The 17,882-nt window shown below is 37.0% G+C and overlaps 2 protein-coding genes across 3 annotated transcripts; both read left to right on the top strand.

Annotated features, from left to right (window-relative positions):
* Window positions 1-4,275: 4,275 nt before the first annotated feature.
* Window positions 4,276-13,283, top strand: LOC120488383 (uncharacterized). Its single transcript, XM_039685084.2, has 5 exons — window positions 4,276-5,027; window positions 5,845-5,981; window positions 6,056-6,227; window positions 7,524-7,575; window positions 7,970-13,283. The coding sequence occupies exons 1-5, from the start codon at window positions 4,912-4,914 to the stop codon at window positions 11,963-11,965; spliced, it is 4,473 nt and encodes a 1,490-aa protein (XP_039541018.2). The 5' UTR covers window positions 4,276-4,911; the 3' UTR covers window positions 11,966-13,283.
* Window positions 13,284-14,708: 1,425 nt separating this feature from the next.
* On the top strand, window positions 14,709-17,168 carry c22h11orf65 (chromosome 22 C11orf65 homolog). 2 transcript variants are annotated; one of them, XM_089125647.1, is made up of 8 exons: window positions 14,709-14,981; window positions 15,088-15,180; window positions 15,288-15,341; window positions 15,509-15,718; window positions 16,318-16,451; window positions 16,526-16,696; window positions 16,825-16,877; window positions 16,977-17,168. In XM_089125647.1, the coding sequence occupies exons 1-8, from the start codon at window positions 14,811-14,813 to the stop codon at window positions 16,982-16,984; spliced, it is 894 nt and encodes a 297-aa protein (XP_088981773.1). In that variant the 5' UTR covers window positions 14,709-14,810; the 3' UTR covers window positions 16,985-17,168. The 2 variants fall into 2 exon arrangements, with proteins under 2 accessions (XP_088981773.1, XP_088981774.1); XM_089125648.1 differs by having other exon boundaries at window positions 16,825-16,890; window positions 16,982-17,168.
* Window positions 17,169-17,882: the final 714 nt, after the last annotated feature.

The following is a 17,882-nucleotide window of genomic DNA, read 5'->3' as shown; positions in this document are numbered from 1 at the left end:
GGTACCACTGTCGTTTTTTTTTTTTTGGGTCGAAATTTTGAGTTTCGATATCTCAGCTCTGGACGGGTCTAGAGCCTCCATTTTTGCATTCAGGTTTAAGTCTCATGGCCCTCTATCAGAATCCAGAGTTTTGAGAAGATTGGAGAAACTTAATTTTTCGCCTGAAAAAAAAACGAAAGGGGTACCACTGTCGTTTTTTTTTTCGGGTCGAATTTTTGAGTTTCGATATCTCAGCTCTGGAAGGGTCTAGAGCCTCAATTTTTGCACTCAGGTTTAAGTCTCATGGCCCTCTATCAGAATCCAGAGTTTTGAGAAGATTGGAGAAACTTAATTTTTCCCCCGAGAAAAAAAAAAGAAAGGGGTACCACTGTCGTTTTTTTTGGGGGGGTAGAATTTTTGAGTTTCGATATCTCAGCTCTGGAAGGGGCTAGAGCCTCCATTTTTGCACTCAGGTCTAAGTCTCATCGCCCTCTATCAGAATCCAGAGTTTTGAGAAGATTGGAGAAACTTAATTTTTCGCCTGAAAAAAAAAACTAAAGGGGTACCACTGTCGTTTTTTTTTTCGGGTCGAATTTTTGAGTTTCGATATCTCAGCTCTGGAAGGGTCTAGAGCCTCCATTTTTGCACTCAGGTTTAAGTCTCATGGCCCTCTATCAGAATCCAGAGTTTTTAGAAGATTGGAGAATTTTAATTTTTCGCCCAAAAAAAAAACGAAAGGGGTACCACTGTCGTTTTTTTTTTGGGGGGGGTCGAATTTTTGAGTTTCGATATCTCAGCTCCGGAAGAGTCTAGAGCCTCCATTTTTGCACTCAGGTTTAAGTCTCATGGCCCTCTATCAGAATCCAGAGTTTTGAGAAGATTGGAGAAACTTAATTTTTCGCCCAAAAAAAAAAAACGAAAGGGGTACCACTGTCGTTTTTTTTTGGGGGGACGAATTTTTGAGTTTCGATATCTCAGCTCTGGAAGGGTCTAGAGCCTCCATTTTTGCACTCAGGTTTAAGTCTCATGGCCCTCTATCCGAATCTAGAGTTTTGAGAAGATTGGAGAAACTTAATTTTTCACCCAAAAAAAAAAAACGATTGGGGTCGAATTTTTGAGTTTCGATATCTCAGCTCTGGAAGGGTCTAGAGCCTCCATTTTGCACTCAGGTTTAAGTCTCATGGCCCTCTATCAGAATCCAGAGTTTTGAGAAGATTGGAGAAACTTAATTTTTCGCCCAAAAAACAAAACAAAAGGGGTACCACTGTCGTTTTTTTTGGGGGGGGGGGGGGGTCGAAATTTTGAGTTTCTCTGATCGTCTTGAAACTCTGGATTCTGATAGAGGGCCGTGAGACTTAGACTTGAGTGCAAAAATATAGGCTCTAGACCCCTCCAGAGCTGAGATATTGAGATATATGGCATAAATGCTACGTTGCATCTCAATATCGCCGCTATGGAAGAGTCTAGAGACTCCATTTTGGCACTCAGGTCTACGTCCCATGGCCCTCTATCAGAATCCAGATTTTCAAGAAGATTAGAGGAACTCAAAATTTCGACCCTCCAAAAAAAACCGACAGTGGTACCCCTTTCGGGGTTTTTTTTCGGTGCGAAAAAATAAGTTTGTCCAATCTTCTCAAAACTCTGGATTCTGATGGAGGGCCATGAGACTTAGACCTGAGTGCAAATAAACAAATAAACACTACCCGAATCCCCATTCAATAGATTGCCGGTGGGACCGCGTCCAATTGTAGCATATTGAATGAACTGCGGAAAAACTTTAAAAAATATAGTGGGTCATTGGACAAATAGTGGGTTCGTGGGACGGGGGCGTGGCCCAGGAATGGTCCCGGGACATTTGGTAAATATAGTGGGTTATTGGACAAATAGTGGGTTTGTGGGATGAGGGCGTGTCAGTGGGCGGGGGGCCGGCCCCCTCGTCCACCAACCCACGTCCGTTTGCCTACGGCCCAACGACGGAATGGACCTTTTTTCGGCCTTGGACTAGCTAGAGTTACTGGAAATCGAAATACAGTGACTTGCTGGCAACCGTCCTGCCAGTACTGTAAAAATACAAGAAAACACAGGATGCACACAGGAAATGACTCTAATATGAATGCATTGATTGATTCCTAGGTTTATTTTGTTATGAATAAACAAATGTGCAATATAAAGGAAAAACCTTACGATTAAAGTTGTAATGTTATAATGTTCAAGTTTTTGTTCTAAAAAAAGAAAGATGCACACAGAAAATGACTCTAATACGACCAGATTGATTGATTCGAATATATTTAGTTTGTTACAAACAATGTGCAATCTGTAAAACAAAAACCTCAAAATTATAGTTGAAATGGTATACTGCTGGAATTTTTTTTGACCTTGAGAAAAACCTTAAAGTATAGACCAACAAAATTTATGTTATTAATTTATTTCATGTTGGTACATTTTTGGGAAGTACACCTTTTGACCTGATGTCCATCGCAATGGACAAAAAAAAAATCACAATGAAAGCAAATTATATATATATATATAAAAATAATTTGTTTTCATTTATAGAAACGTCATGAGCTGGGAAAATGTACTTTTATATTTTTCAAAAACTTGAAACAGAATTCAGGTCTGAGGGGGTTAACCTGCAGGTCTATCAGTTTTGCATCAATGCATTTTTATTTGGTTTAAGATTATTTTTTCTGTTGCCATGATGAAGGTTATTTATGCTCTGATTATATATACTCCTCATTCACCTCCTCTAATAGTATTAAAATATAAACAAAATGCATACCACAGATATGCCTTTTTATTGGTATTGTGTGAACCCATTTTGTTAAGCACTGAGTGACTGATTACCTGGAGCAAAATGTGTTCTATTCAGTAGGTCTGTCTGATTTGCTGATTATATTTGTGATTGCTATTTCAGGAACATATAAACCCTTGATTATGCTAACCACCACAATACATGTTCTGAATACACTGTCATATTGCAGCCAGCGTTTAAAAAAATCAATTCACAGTTATGAATTGGCCTCGTCATAATCTTTCCAGGAGATAATGCATTTTCCAGCACTGGCAGTTGATTTATAGAGCAGATGACAAGCTATCCATGAAATATGTAACTCCCTTCAGCTAACGGACTACTACAACCAGCACCATGATAAAACTGAGCTTGTGCCAAAAGCCTGAAAGACATTAGGCTAAAGATGAATTTGTCATACAAGTTATGCCCTTATGCACTATATTGGTTTCTGTTTTAATCAGCAGAGTTAATTAAAACTGTTTAGATTTTATTACAGAACTAAATTGCATTTCTATAATGGATCGAGATAAGCATCACTCCATGACAAGATTTATAACCGCAGTGGCTGACTATTTTGTCTTTCTCTGGAAATACATGTCAAATCTTTATAAAACACCTCCCCCTCCCCTCCCCTCCAAACACACAGATTAGTGATTCATCAATTATTTTATCCATGTCAATATTGTGTATGTGTATCTGCACAGCAAACCCTTAAGCAATGCAACAGACCTCTAGTAGGCTATTTCTACATAAAATAATTAGGAATACTGCTCTCGGCCAATCAATCTTTTCCGAAGAGCTAGAATGCCTGACCAACAATCATTCTTGATTACCATACTGACCAAAAAAAAAAAAATCTTAATTAAGATTGATTTTCCTTTCCATTTTATTTACCACTTATTTTGCTAAACCTCAGCTGCACTTTGACAAACTGATTAAGGGAAATAAACATTTATTTTGTTTACAGAAATGTTCAGTCTAATTTAATGCTGAGAGTAGCCTATAGCCAACTATTTTCCCATCACAATGTTTAATAAGAGGTAGAATCCCAGTTGCAAACACATTTGTTTACATGACTGTTGTTTGAGTGCTCTTGTCCGAATCATGCAGCGAATGTTTCTCCAGTCGGATATTTTCACTGAATAATTTCTCTAAAACGCCAGCGAGTGTCCGAATCAGTCCGAGCCGTTCGCGAATCAACATCTCACTGACTCATTGAACTGAAGTTCAAAGATAAACCGAGAACCAAAGCAGACTAACCTTGAGAGCATTTAGACTGAACTTATGATTTGACTGGGGCAAAAAGTAAGTTGCTTTAATATCATCCAAACAAAAATCATAGACTAATAAAATTGCTAAATTTATAATGTGTTGTGTGATGAAAATCACTGTAGTGGCTAACAACTAGATACAAATTAAGTTGTGTTCTATTGAACTAGCACATGTGTCCACATAGCCTATATATAATTTATTAAAACGTTTGAAAGCATAATGCAACGTATGCCAGCCAGCAGCAGTGACGTAATTACTTGCGCTATTAGGCTAAATGAATCTCTGAATCATTTTAATCGGTTCTTTAAAACGAACTTTTCTAAAGAATCGAATCTCGAAATTTGCACCATTGTTTAGACCACCTATCGGACAATGATGGAAAGACGTTCGTAATATTGTTCAGTTATCGCTATGTTGCTTATCTGTCATCTTAGATAACACGTTTAAGTTTAAGTAGTTTTGAAATTAAGCTCTTGTCGCTTAGCTGGAAGTCCAAAATCCAAATCCACGTTCACATGATTCAGGAAAATAAATCAATTCCCAACGTTGTGTCAAGTTGTCGATGCTTATCACTGTCTTCATATGTCCCGTAATAAACTTGACAATTCAAAGTACGGAGTTTGTTTGCTAAACACATGCTCACTTCCGCGACTCTGCTCTCGAAAACACATGCCTCGGCGGGAAAGAAACATTCGACGGGCGGCGTCTGTTGTGCGCATACGGTTGTGCCACTATGATTGGTCTACCATAAATCGCTCGCTTTTCTCCGTTGGAATGCCGCCTCTGAGGGCACTGGAGGGTACAGCTGATGCCCGACGGGCATAAAGGGAGGTAACCAAACAAGACGAGCCAGATAGAATCAGCCTATAATGTCAACGCATGATGTGAATTTGCAGCAGTCAAGTTGTCAAAGAGGATTGAAAGCCAGCGAGACTTGCGTTCTCTCAGATCAGGAGAGATTTTACACACACACTGACAAATCACGGTAGGCTATAAAGTTTTTACTTGCGCCGTTCTTTTTCTGTTTCTCTCACACAAATGGGCTACTACTTTCCCCCCCCCCTCTCTCTCTCTCTCTCTCTCTCTCTCTCTCTCTCTCTCTCTCTCTCTTAAACGGACTCTTCCTACACAGATAGCAATATGGAAGTTTACTTAAAGTAAAGAGTATCCGCCAGTTTTACCTCAGTAGCCTAATTAATGCTCTACAATCAAAAAAATATAGCAAAATGCCAATGGATTGTATAATTATATAATAATTATATATAATACCTGATTATATAATACCTGCTGTTGCTTGCACATATCAGAAATGCCTATATTTAAATAATCAAGGATTTAAATTAAATATCTTTACCAAGATGTTTGCTTGACTTCCTCTTATTGTTTCAGATGATTTCAAACACGCCTCCATAACATCTAATGAGTTTCCACTTGTATTAATCTTTTGCTGAACATGTCTCACCATGTTTACGGTAATACTTAAGCTCTTGTGTAATTCGTTACACCCATGTTGTCTAATTATCTTTTTTTATTTTTAATCTAAGCAACTAATCATTTTCTTTGCTCATGTAGAGTTGCACATGCACAAAACAAATCATGAAAATTCTCTGTTAGTGTCATGTGTCGATATATACTAAAAAATATCTGTGGGTGTTCCTGTGAAGAATTTTTCTGAAGGGAGTGAACCTTGAAATGTTTTCACTTAGTAGTTGCAAATACAGACATGTGGATTTCATGTGAATCAGTCTCCAGCTCTCTGTAGGTTATGCTGTAGCAGTATTATAATGCCAAAGCTTGATTAGTTTTCAGAATAAAAGTGAACAAGAGAAGTTACATCCTGGACCATCAGCTCAACACATCCACAACAAGAAGGATTTAGAAACAAGAACTACTGCATCTTCACCACCACCAATAACATGCCTACAGAAAAGCAGCAAAAGTGAGTGAGTTATATGGCCAGATTATACATTACATGTGATATTATTCTCTTCATTTGGGGTTGTTGTTGATCAGATTTGCAGATCAAGCAGATAATACAGCTGAGATTTAAGAAAGACTCCGGTAGGACATCTGAGGAACAGAAGGAATCTGACAGATTCACTTCCACCATCTCTATCAGACTTCCCATCAGAAGATGCAAAAAAGACACAGTTGAGAAAAAAACGTTGCAAGCCACAACTAATCTGTGAGTGTGACTTTTTTTTTTTCTTATTTTTTTTTTTAAACCAACAACAACAACACATTTTTACACAGCTGTAGAGGGTTCACATGAATTAAAAAAAGATGTGCAATGTCAGTGTCATTATAAGTATTATATATTAGATCATTAAATAACACTGTTCAATGTAATATTTTAGCAATTATCAAAATGAATTTCCAATTTTCCTTTATCTTTAAAACTATTGATTTTGGTGTTTTATTTTCAATATATTTAGACTAAATTGTAGTGCATTTTAAGCAGCAATATATCAGTTATCGCCCCTAACATGAAAATATTTATTGTTATATTCAATATGTATTGTTTAATATTGTGGCATCCCTGGATTTGAGCAGCTGCTAAAAAATAGTATACAAGTTAAATTAATGCCAAACTTCACTGCATTCACTCCAACGGTTTGTCTTCCTATTAGAAACATTTTTATGAAAATTTGATTCCACTGAGTTCACTCTTACTGGATATAATGATATATTATGTCATGTAAATTATGCCATAGCACATTGCATTCTATGTCTAGCCAGAACAGCAAACGCCCTTTCAACCTATGACTGGCAGTAATAGTCCTTATATAGCAATAAGTCATAATTTAATGACCATGGATGATAGCATGAAAGTGTGTCGCCAAAGGTTTTCTGTTTGGCTGTACTGTATCTAGGTGTGTTCAAATAAAGTGCTTACACCTTTATCTTGGAAACAGTAAATTGACATTTATTGTGCAGTATTACAGTATATTATTTTAAATAGTATGACATCACTGCTCTCTCTTCTTTTAAACAGGTTTTTGTGTGTGTGTGTGTGTGTGTGTGTGTGTGTGTGTGTGTGTGTGTGTGTGTGTGTGTGTGTGTGTGTGTGTATCTGATATATGTATGTGAAACACTCTGTGCTAATTATAAAACAGTTTAACCATGGACCCCTCCCTTCATGTCTGGCCAATGAATTGTTTACCCCTATAATGCTTTAAGTGAGAGAAAGGATGGAATGTTGTTGATCTTGTTTCCCTGCATTGTGTTACATTGAAGATATTGAAGTAAAAAAAGCTTTTAGGGAGTAATAATAACGTGAAAAACATTCAATCGGACAAGTGATTTTGTTTTCGTCACAGTTTTTCATCTTTGTTTATCTGTCTGATAGAACTTATCATTGTGAATTGCTGTAATTTAAAAAAGTGAAATGTAATGTGAAAAGTGATGTTTCAATCAACCTACCTTTTCAATGTTTGCTAAAATCATATGCTTATTAAAAATTATTTTCACAATTTCACAGTTACAGCACACTTGAAGAGGTTAAGAACACAGCTAAGCAATACAAAACAGAGGTAAGCATCCAAACTAAGATGCAGGCATATGAGAATGATATTTTTAGTAAGAGAATAATTTATCTATGACTTGCTACTCAATCATATTTTGCTTAAATATAATAAACTTTCTTTTCTGTACTGGCCTTTGAATACATTTCTGCAGTATGTTTCAGTGGAATGTAAAGCTCAAATGTGAACTTGATCTGTCTGTTTAAAGAGTTATGGAATGGGAGTGGCAATTTGTTCAAATAGTTCAAATGTATGTGAGAAGTATTTCTCACAATTTACCCAAGGAATTCTGAAATGCCTTTTTAGTAGTGTAAAAAGTACAAATGCTACTGTGCTTGAATTAGAGCCTGTGTTTTGTTCTAATTTTAACACTAATCAAAACCTTTATTGCTTGTTCTTACAGCAAAGGGACGTGTTTTCACCAACAGAGCAATGTGGCAAATCAACTGGTGAATTATTTAAGGATGGGGATTGGCCAAAAGCAACCTTTGATGAAGACCACTTTAACACTCTGCATCAACATGTACCTAACACAACTAAGCAGGGACAAAATAAAGGAATACAACACAACATAGGCCTTCATGAGCAAACCCGAATAATCCACGACTCCCAAAGTCATTCTACTCAACCTGTTTGTGAGGTACAAAAAGAAGTCAACAAGGATTTTGGAGCCAACGACTGTAGAGAGAACGCCCCAGCAACTCAACTGTACCACAGTAATCTGACCCCCATTGTCGTGGACAGTGGACTAAAAGCAAGCACCGATTCCCAATTTATTTCGTGCCATGCAGAAGTGCTAAACCAGGTCTTGTCATTAGCCTCTTTTACTGCACTTGATTCTAAAAATACTCTTGATCCAGAACCTAGTCTTTACAATCCTTCATCAGCTATGTTGACGTCTGCCCTGGCCTCTGTTCTTGCTCCACCTTGGAGTAGTCGTCTTCGAAGACCCAAGCAAGACAGCAATGAAGTTGAGTACGTACCCCAAAATTCTGGACAGAATATCAACCCATCTAACTTATTTCGCCAGGATTGGCAGCAACAACTTTTTTTACCTTCCCAGAGGCAACCATCAGAACACGTGTTGGCCAATGATAATGAAATGCAGTTAACTGCTGGAACCAGCTTTAACTCTCCTGACTGGCAAAAAGAGAACAATTCCCCGAATGTCACAACCACAGTACAGACAAAGAGACCCATTTTAAAATCATCCTCTGTGGGCACGATGTACAACAATACAGAATTATATCCTTTTTCCACACCTCTTGACACTTGTCAGGCACCAAATTCAGCCCATTCAGGGTACAGAATATCCAAAACTGGAGAGGAACATGGGCCTTTCAAGTCATTGAGCTCCAAGCCAACAACAAGCAGCCTACTTCTCTCCTTAAGGAGGACACATTTGAGAAGCTCCAGTGATGAGCCCACACAAACACAGACTCCGATAACGAGGTCTGTCAGAACCCTTACATTGCCTAGCAGGACTGCTTTGAAAACTCAATTGTTTGCCCATTCTGTTACCACTGAGGACAAAACCAGCAAAGACCCAGACACTCCTACAAGAACAGAGGAAATACCAGTCAGTCAATTCCCTTTCTCATCGAGAAATAAGAGTAGAGTGCCGTTAAGGACACCGCTGTTACAAAACAAACCAGAGACCGAAATCTCAAGGAGACTGGAAACTTCTGTTGCCAGAGCAGAGGAGGAACATTTACCACAATCCACGACCAAAACGGGACAAATTGGGGTTCTCAAAACCCAACAGAGTTCTTATTTAGTTCTTTTGAGGGAATATTCTAGTACAGAGGACATTGATCCTGTGGAACAAAGTAATGTAAACAATGCCACCCTGCAAACCTTCAATATTACAAAAGAAAAAATAACTCCACACACCACAATTTCTCCCAAAGATTCAACTAATTTTAATGTTCAACAATCCAGCTTTAATGTTCGAAATTTAAAATCACAAAGCACACAAAATTTAATGGCCAGCAATTCTTTGGCCACAAGCACCTTCACAGACAGGCTTAACTACTCCCCTAGGAAAGACTCTTCTGTAGATGGAATAAGCCCAACAACTGTGGGACAGATATATCTGGGCTCTAAGAAACATTCTCAGTCAAGTCAAAGCTCGATGGATCTTTCAAGCCCTCTTTCTCCAAGCAGACCTCCCAGAAGTGTCAGAGTACCAAGCATCTATTCATACCTTCGAGAGTCCAGCCCGGCTGTATCCACTCCCTTCCCTTCCACCCATTCTCCCCCCTTACAGAGAGCTAAAACTTTGCCTTCTATGCAAGATGGAGGCGTAACACTACAGGGTGACCAGAAGATATTTCCCTCAAGATTTTCGTTCGACAACCCATTGGCATTACAAAGTTCTTATGGCTCCAGCTCTCATATAGCCCCAGCTCAATCTCTGCCTCCTGATTTTGGAAGAGGATCAACACCTCGTCTCAGCACTTCTCCATATTCTAGCCTCTTCTCCTCAAGACCTGCACTCAACAACACTTTACAAGGACTGTCCTCTCCACCTGCGTCTAAAACACACACCAGATCTACATCTTATGATATTGTAACAACTCACGCTGACCTTATAAAAGATGACCCAAGCACTTCACTATCGAAATACACAAGGATAACAATGAGACCAAGGGAACAATTAGCTTCACCTAACATAGAACATAGGACAGCTGTTCAAGCTTATACAAGCACCCTAGATAATCACAGACCTGCCCAGCCATGCCTCTCACAACCTGCACAAGATACAAGTTTTGTCATGGAAAGCCAAAGCGCAAATATAAGCCTACACCCAAGGCAGTCCAACACAGGCTCGAACAACTTACCCCATCAGGAACAAGGCTTGATGGCACTTCATCTTGATAAGGGTACTGCTTACCCCAAGCAAAAACTGAGAGAGAAAGAGAAGGATTTACTACTGAATAAGCTCACAGTAAAAAGTGAGACTCAACTTACAGCTGAGAAAGAGACTGCAGCTGTGCATATGCATGAGAGATTGCAGGAAATACAGAGTCCCAATTCAAAGAAAGGCCTCTTTGCTTCACGAGTTAAGAAAGACAATGCCTTCTCTTCTGCGTCTTTGCCAGACAAAGAAGTTGTTAGTCCCCAGTATTTAAAAACCAAAAGACATTCGCCAGTGTTTAAAACAAGCAGCAGGGTAGACCAGATATTAAATCGTTTAAAACTGACATTTGGTGTAAAACGTTCAGACGGCGCACTTGACACAATCACGAAAAAGAACAAGCCCCCCACCCAGCAACACTTAGAATCTGAGACTTTTGAAAAATCCAAGGCCGAGAAGAAAACATATTCTGGAAGCCAAGGGGGGGCCTCCAACTCTTCTTTAACATCCAATAAAGACTTTTTGGGTTCCTTGTCACCACTAACATTTAATAAATATGAGAATACCTTAAATATGGATTTGCAAAACAGGTCTACAACTGAACAAAGTAATTCTGGGTGCACGTGGGAGGCCCCTGACTCATCTTTGAGCACTGATCAAGCATATTTTGCCACTTTTGGGTCCTTGTCACCCTCACCATTAAAAAAATCATCTGAGAATAAATTAAATGTTAATCAGCAAAAGAGGCATAATGATGAAAATGGAAACTGCTCTTATAGCAGGAGCTTTAGTCTGAACAGGCTAAATGCCCATGATATGAACCATTATTCCACCTTGCCACATTACAGAAAATCCTCCCTCAGTCCCCAATCACCCTTTTATTTGTTTGATTTTGATTCAGAAGACACTCAGAGTGACAATGTGTTTTATAGTCCAGTGAGCAAAAAAACGAATTCGCTTTTTGAGTCTGATGACTTCTCTCCATTGAGCTCCGCCAAGAGTTCAGAGCAGAAAAACCTTGTGAAGTCTCGATTGTCCTTGTCGTGTGCTGACTTAAAGTATGGTCTGCATAATGGACGATCTTTCTCAGTCAGCAATATAGTTTCAAGCCGCCCATCGGGTCCTGGACGAATATCAACAAGCAGCGTTAGCGACCTCTCAAGTTTGGATGACTTGGTGCCAAAGGAAAATTATTCAATAGTTGACTCTCCAGTGAGTAGCTATTCCCCAAGCTATGAGTCTAGATCTATCAGTGGTAAACAGTCTCAACCTAGATATACAGATGATCTTGATCATGCTGACCCAACCCCCCCTCCATCACCAACTTCATCCTCTTCACCTCGAAGGATATCCCAGGCTCCTGCTATGTCTTCCATCACGAGGACAACTCCAGAAAATCTTTCTCCTTCTCGGAGTATCCTGCCATCTAGGAGCTACTCAACCAGCTTGGCTGTTTTTGAGGAGTCTGGTTCTGACACCACAACAGATGATGAATATTATGTTGACAGTGGTGATGATGAGGTAGAAACAGAACTTTAGAGGAGAAAATTATCTTCAATTCCATGTTGTTGATGTGTTTACGTACATTTGGAAAAGCTGCAGCAAAATTAGGCCTCTATTAAACCAACAGATCTAAATTGTAAAAACAAGTAGGAATCAGAACATATATTAATAGAAGGAATTATAATTATATCAGAATTATTAGAACCTTTCATTTATCATAAATTTTTTTATGCTGTAAATACTATGGGATTTTTTACTCTACAGTGCTTGAGGATAACCATGTTTGATCTAATTATGAATGTATTTACAATACAGAACAATGCACTGTTGTTTCAATAAGTTGATATTTTCTTGAGGCTCTGAAATGGTGAATTCTTACATCTTTTCTTTTGTTGAGGGCTGCCTCCTGTTTCAGTGTATTTAAAAGCACAGCTTTTCTGTCACAATACATACTTTTACTGACAGACAGTCTATAGTCAGTAGCCTGTCAGCTTAGTAGCTGAACCACAACTGTTAAATGTTTTTGAATGTTTTTTTAACTCATACGGCCTCATTAAAAGAGTCAGAAAACAGTACAGAAAAATAGTCGCCCCTACAACATTAGGGTGCCATCGTGATTCCACCTCAGTTATGACTAACTCTATGCAGATTATGACATTACATGTAATGTTATTGTTAAAAGTAAATGTTATTAAAAAAAACAGTAGTGGACTCTGGCAAATGCAAAATCCACAGTGTGTTCATTTGAGATTTAAAGTGACCTCTCATAAACTTTTCAAAAGACCAATGTTAGAACAATGTTTGCTGTATAATGTAATTATAAATGTTTGTGTGCATACTCGGCTTTGGGAGTGCAATCTTAATGGTTCATTTATTGTAATTTATTATGCTGGGCAGGGGGTCTGGGAATAAATTCTCCCCTAGAGCCTAAGGGACTTCCATAAGACAATTGCAGTACTGATCACAACACAGTACTACTAAAGGCTGTAGAGCTGTAGCTTTAACTTTTTTTTTTTTTGTAAGATTGTTTTTTGAATGTCATCATTATTAACAATATTGTGATATTTATGAAAATGTGAATATATTTACTACATATGTGAAAAATGAACTATGTAAAATAAAATATAACTTGTAAATGTTTAACTTTGTCTGCAAAGTTAAAATGCTAAGCTAATCTTTTAATACTTTGATTAGTACAAAGTACACTCCGTTTTTATCTCAGTAAACATAAAAATATATAATAACACAGAAACGTCTCATTAAAACAACCTTACTCTGTTGTGTCTTGTCAACATGCCATCCCTGAAGACATTGTTCACCCAAAAAAATATAATTTTGGCATAATTTACTCAACCTCACATTGTTCGAAACCTGTAAATGCGTTTCTTTGTTCTGTTGAACACAAAGGTAGACATTTAAAAGAATGTTGCAAGCAGCAGTAGCCATTGACTTCCATATTAGGAAAAAATACTATGGAAGTCAATGGCTGCCGTCAACTGTCTTGCAAGCAGCAGTAGCCATTGACTTCCATAGGAAAAAATACTATGGAAGTCAATAGCTGCCGTCAACTGTCTGGTAGGTTACCATTCTTCGAAATATCTCCTTTTGTGTTCAACAGAAGAGAATATCATATGGGGTTGGAACAACCTTAAATGATGTAAGGGTGAAAAAAAGGTAGGGTAAAGGATGACAGAATTTTAATTTTGGGGTGAAAAAAGATTAAATTTTATGGCACAGTGAACGGTAATGATAGTGATGCACATAATTTGGCCATTTGAAACAGCGCGAGGCGAGCATAGAACAATCATGGGGACTGTGAAAGAAGTGGAACATTTCACGTACAACACGAATGAATCAATAGTTTGAATGTATTGTTTTTTGTTTGTTTGTTTTTTGAACAAAAGTTACTTATTCAGACACTTGTTTTCGCCACCGACTCACGTTACGATGTGGTGCTGAACGGGCCACTGACTGAAAGAATCATTTTTGGTAACGTATTCAAGATCGCGTCACTATGATTACATATCCTGCATTATTGTCATGTTTAAATCAATGTTTTAATAGAAGAACACATAGTCCTCACGTAGTTTTCCATAATAATAATTCGAAAAGACTTAGTTTAAATAATAGAAATCATGTGTTGCTTTTTAGCGTTGTGTTTTCAGTTGCTCTGGTAACGGCTCTTGTAGGTGTGCAGTCACACTTTCAGCTAGCAATATTTTCATTTTGTTTTAACTCTCTTATTGTTTAGCTTACTATTTGGTTGTAGTTTAGCACTCACTACGTTTTAAACTTTAAATTGTCTACACCATTGTGAAAACTCACAATTAGGCCTACTTTAGCTACTCTTTACTTGTCGATGTTCGCATGATGGATTGGCATCATGTTTAACTTTACAGTCCTAGTTACATTGCCTAGGCACCTTTAATAAACCCTTTCATTCGAGTATGCTATATTTGTAAATATAATCTGCTTATTGAAGATGAATAGGACTCCAGAGATCAAGTAAGTAGTATTTTGTGGGCTGAATACAAGTGTTTTATTAGAAGCAATTGTTAATTGAGTATCTGTGTGGAGTCATGTAATAATCCAGATCCTTATAATCCTATCTGAATAAACCAGTTTCCCACTCCTGGGAAAGGCTTAATCAGGGTTCTGAGCTTTAGCCTCAGATGAACAGTTAAATAGCATTATTTATGTATTTTCTAAGCAAAATTATGTGCTCCTTTAGTTTGGTTCATTTAAATGTAAATCCATGTTAACATTTCAATAAATATTTTTTTCTATCTCTTTTTTTATGCTAGTATGAGCAAGAAAATGACTGAACACACAAACATTTTTGACTGGTATTAATACTACAGCAAAACTGACTAATTTCTAAATGAGTGAAGCGATAAAAAAACTGTCAATCATTCTTCCCCCCTTTAGGCATCACCAAACATCTCCAGCTGGGGAAAGTACATCAGAGACTAATGTCATTCTTGTCCCACAGCTGGAAACAGTTTTCAGCCGAGCAGCTAGGATCATCCAGCGAGCATGGAGGACACATGTTGTTAGTGATCACAGTCAACTTTTGTGTTACAGTTTCTCCAGCATGGTTACATAATATGATTGAACGCCCAAATAAAATGAAAGCATACTGTGCTTGTCATGTGTAGGATACTGCTGTTTTCAAGCACCTCAAGAAACTAGTAAACTTCCATAATCAAGGGGATCCACGTCTCCTCCTTAGATTTATTAACCCTGTAGAGGTAAGTTTATGGTACAATGCAAGTTTAATTCAGATGTTTGTTTGTTTGTTGTTGTTTTTTTTTTCTCCTTTTTTTTCAAAATCAAAATGCATGATGCTTTGTTGCAGGCCAATATTCTGGATGCTGCTTCAGGGGCCCTTATTCGATTCAGACTGGGTGGGGTGAGCGCTGATGTTATTCATATTTCCAGCATAAGGTTATTTGTACTCAAAAACATGCTGTAATGTGTAGTTGCTTTCTGCCCTATAAAGTTACATTTTTGGGAAGTTAAACAGTAAACTGTCAAGTTACAACAAACTGCAAATAACTTAAACGCTTAAAATTCCAGCCAACCTATCCTCCAAACATCTACTTTAAAGTATACACTCGTGCACCCATAGTGGACATGGGTGCTTGTAGTCCTAAAGATTACACGCAGCAAAAGAAACCAGCTCCAAGCCAGATCCACAATGGCCGACGGACCATCTGTGATGAGGATGATCACTCTGGGTGGTACCAGCGGGTGGAGAACAATGGCTGGAGGACTTTGTCTGGCAAGGTAATATTAAGTCATATTACTTTAATTTTACCATTTGTATACCGATGCAAGACAATAAACAAAACATACCAGGATTTTTTTTTAATGAATAGAAAGTTAAATAGAACACATAAATTAAATATATATTAGTCTTCAGTGTGACATTATTTCTGGATTTTTTGAATAGAATGTATACATATAAAAAGTTTTATATTTTATGTTTTATACTTACTACAGTTTTTACAAAAATATTAAGCAGCAAAAAAAAAAATTCAACATTATTAATTATCAGAAATATTTATTGAGCATTAAATCATGTGACACTGAAGACTGGAGTAATGAATGACTGCTGAAATTTCTGTTAAAAAATTAAATATATTAGAAAATAGTTATTTTAAATTGTAATCATATTTCACAAAATTGCCGTTTTTACTGTAGGCCTATGTTTGATCAAATAAATGCAGGCTGGGTTAGCGTAAGAGATCTCTTTCAAAAGCACTGAAATTGTAACTATTCCGAACTCTGGACCATTTTATCTTTGAAATACAATCCTTTAAAAAAAGTCAAGTATTGTTCCATGACTGAGCATTGTATGTCTTTTACTGCATTCATGATTATAGATATCCATGTTTGAAGACCCAGTGACTCAAGATACCAATGACAAGAAGATTGAATTCCAACACTGCAAAATCCGTCGGCGACAAGATGTTGCGAGAAAAAAAAAGATTCGAAAAATTGAATGGATGAGGAAAATGTACTTAAAATAACCTTGTTTGTAATGGGTATTATTAAGATAATAATTATACACATAGGCTACCCTGTGCACAGGTATGCTGAGGGTCTCCTGCATGCTCGTACAGAACACAGCGAAACAGCTCTGCTGGTGCACAAATCCACACAAAGAACGATGGATTCACTCCAACAATTTGGACCAGATTCAGTTTTAGAGCAGGAAGTGGATGAACTGCTCGCATGGACCGATGCTCTTGATTTTGATAAGTAGGCTATTTAAGATTATCGTTCTAGATTTTATGTAAAATAGATGTGGGTAACTATAAATTGTGAAAATATCGTTTTTACATTGTTATTTATATCACATTTAAAAATGATATTTTCGTGTCTCTCAGGTATATCAATGAATGGATGAATTTGGGCACCAGCAAATGCTGCATAGTTAAAGGTAAGACTCGTAGGTTTGCCCTCATTCTGCTCTTTGTTGCATTGCAGCTCTCTCTGCTGGTCAAAGTGAGTATCTACGCTTCTCCTTTTCTCCCTGTAGACGAGTGACCAAAGGGACTTTGCTCGTGTCCCTGTGCATGATATTTGTAAGATCGCTCCGATCAGTCAGGATGACCGTCTAGAGGAGGACCAACATCTGGATCACATCTGAGAATGCAATGTATCATGCAACTCTTGTAATATTTAAATTTGCTTTATTAATTTGAAAAAATAAAACAGGCATGAACACTTATGGAGTCATTTTTCAATTGGTCAAAAAATGTTTTAAAATGTTAAATGTATATTAAGAATTTTCTCTAAAAATATATATATTTTAACTGTTAGACCAAGGTTATTATCGTTAACTAAAATCATTTAATGATGCCAAGGAAACATTTTGTTTAAATACTAAAATAACTCAAATTAAAAAAAAAAAAAATAGATATTAGAAGCTTATTACAAAAACAATCAAATTACTAAAAGGGTCATTCTTCAATTGGGGTGGCAAATGAGAGGCAGAAATTGTAAAAATGCTTGTTTGTTTTCTATTAATAAAATGTATTGCTGTGCATTTAAAAGTAGTTTAATACTCTAGATCAATTAAAATTGAAGCTTAATAACATTTAGATTTTTAAATAATTTGAATCAAACACTGGTGAAACAACCACTTATGTCTATGGTGTTACCAATATTTGAAGTAACATTTTGATTTATTCTAAATAAACAGGCATATGCAACTTAAGGTAATAATTAATAAATAAATAAATTACTTTAAGGACTCGGTTTCATTGATAATTTAAATATCATTTTTTGAAATAAATGTTTAATTGTTCATCTTGTCCCCTATTTTCGCCAAAGAAGAGTTGTTTCTTTTTTTATTATTATTGTATATACATAAAAAGGCAGGAAAAATTGTCTGTGCTACCTTTATAGTCTTTCTTCTAAAATATTAAAACCATTTTACAGT

The sequence above is a fragment of the Pimephales promelas genome, chromosome 22 (genome assembly GCF_988280905.1).
Source record: "Pimephales promelas chromosome 22, fPimPro1.hap1.1, whole genome shotgun sequence".
Classification (NCBI taxonomy): domain Eukaryota; kingdom Metazoa; phylum Chordata; class Actinopteri; order Cypriniformes; family Leuciscidae; genus Pimephales; species Pimephales promelas.
Note: the sequence above shows the minus strand (reverse complement) of the source record. Positions and strands in the feature narration are given on the sequence as shown.

What these genes read in the sequence shown, in the direction of transcription:
- c22h11orf65 (XM_089125648.1), top strand. Translation starts at nt 14,811, where the DNA reads ATGAGTGAAGCGATAAAAAAACTGTCAATCATTCTTCCCCCCTTTAGG. An exon ending in TTCGATTCAGACTGGGTGGG is followed by an intron (nt 15,342 to 15,508) that starts GTGAGCGCTGAT and finishes TTAAAATTCCAG; the next exon opens with CCAACCTATCCTCCAAACAT. An exon ending in GTTAAAGGTAAGACTCGTAG is followed by an intron (nt 16,891 to 16,981) that starts GTTTGCCCTCAT and finishes CCTGTAGACGAG; the next exon opens with TGACCAAAGGGACTTTGCTC.
- LOC120488383 (XM_039685084.2), top strand. Translation starts at nt 4,912, where the DNA reads ATGTCAACGCATGATGTGAATTTGCAGCAGTCAAGTTGTCAAAGAGGA. An exon ending in CCTACAGAAAAGCAGCAAAA is followed by an intron (nt 5,982 to 6,055) that starts GTGAGTGAGTTA and finishes GTTGTTGATCAG; the next exon opens with ATTTGCAGATCAAGCAGATA. An exon ending in CTAAGCAATACAAAACAGAG is followed by an intron (nt 7,576 to 7,969) that starts GTAAGCATCCAA and finishes TTGTTCTTACAG; the next exon opens with CAAAGGGACGTGTTTTCACC.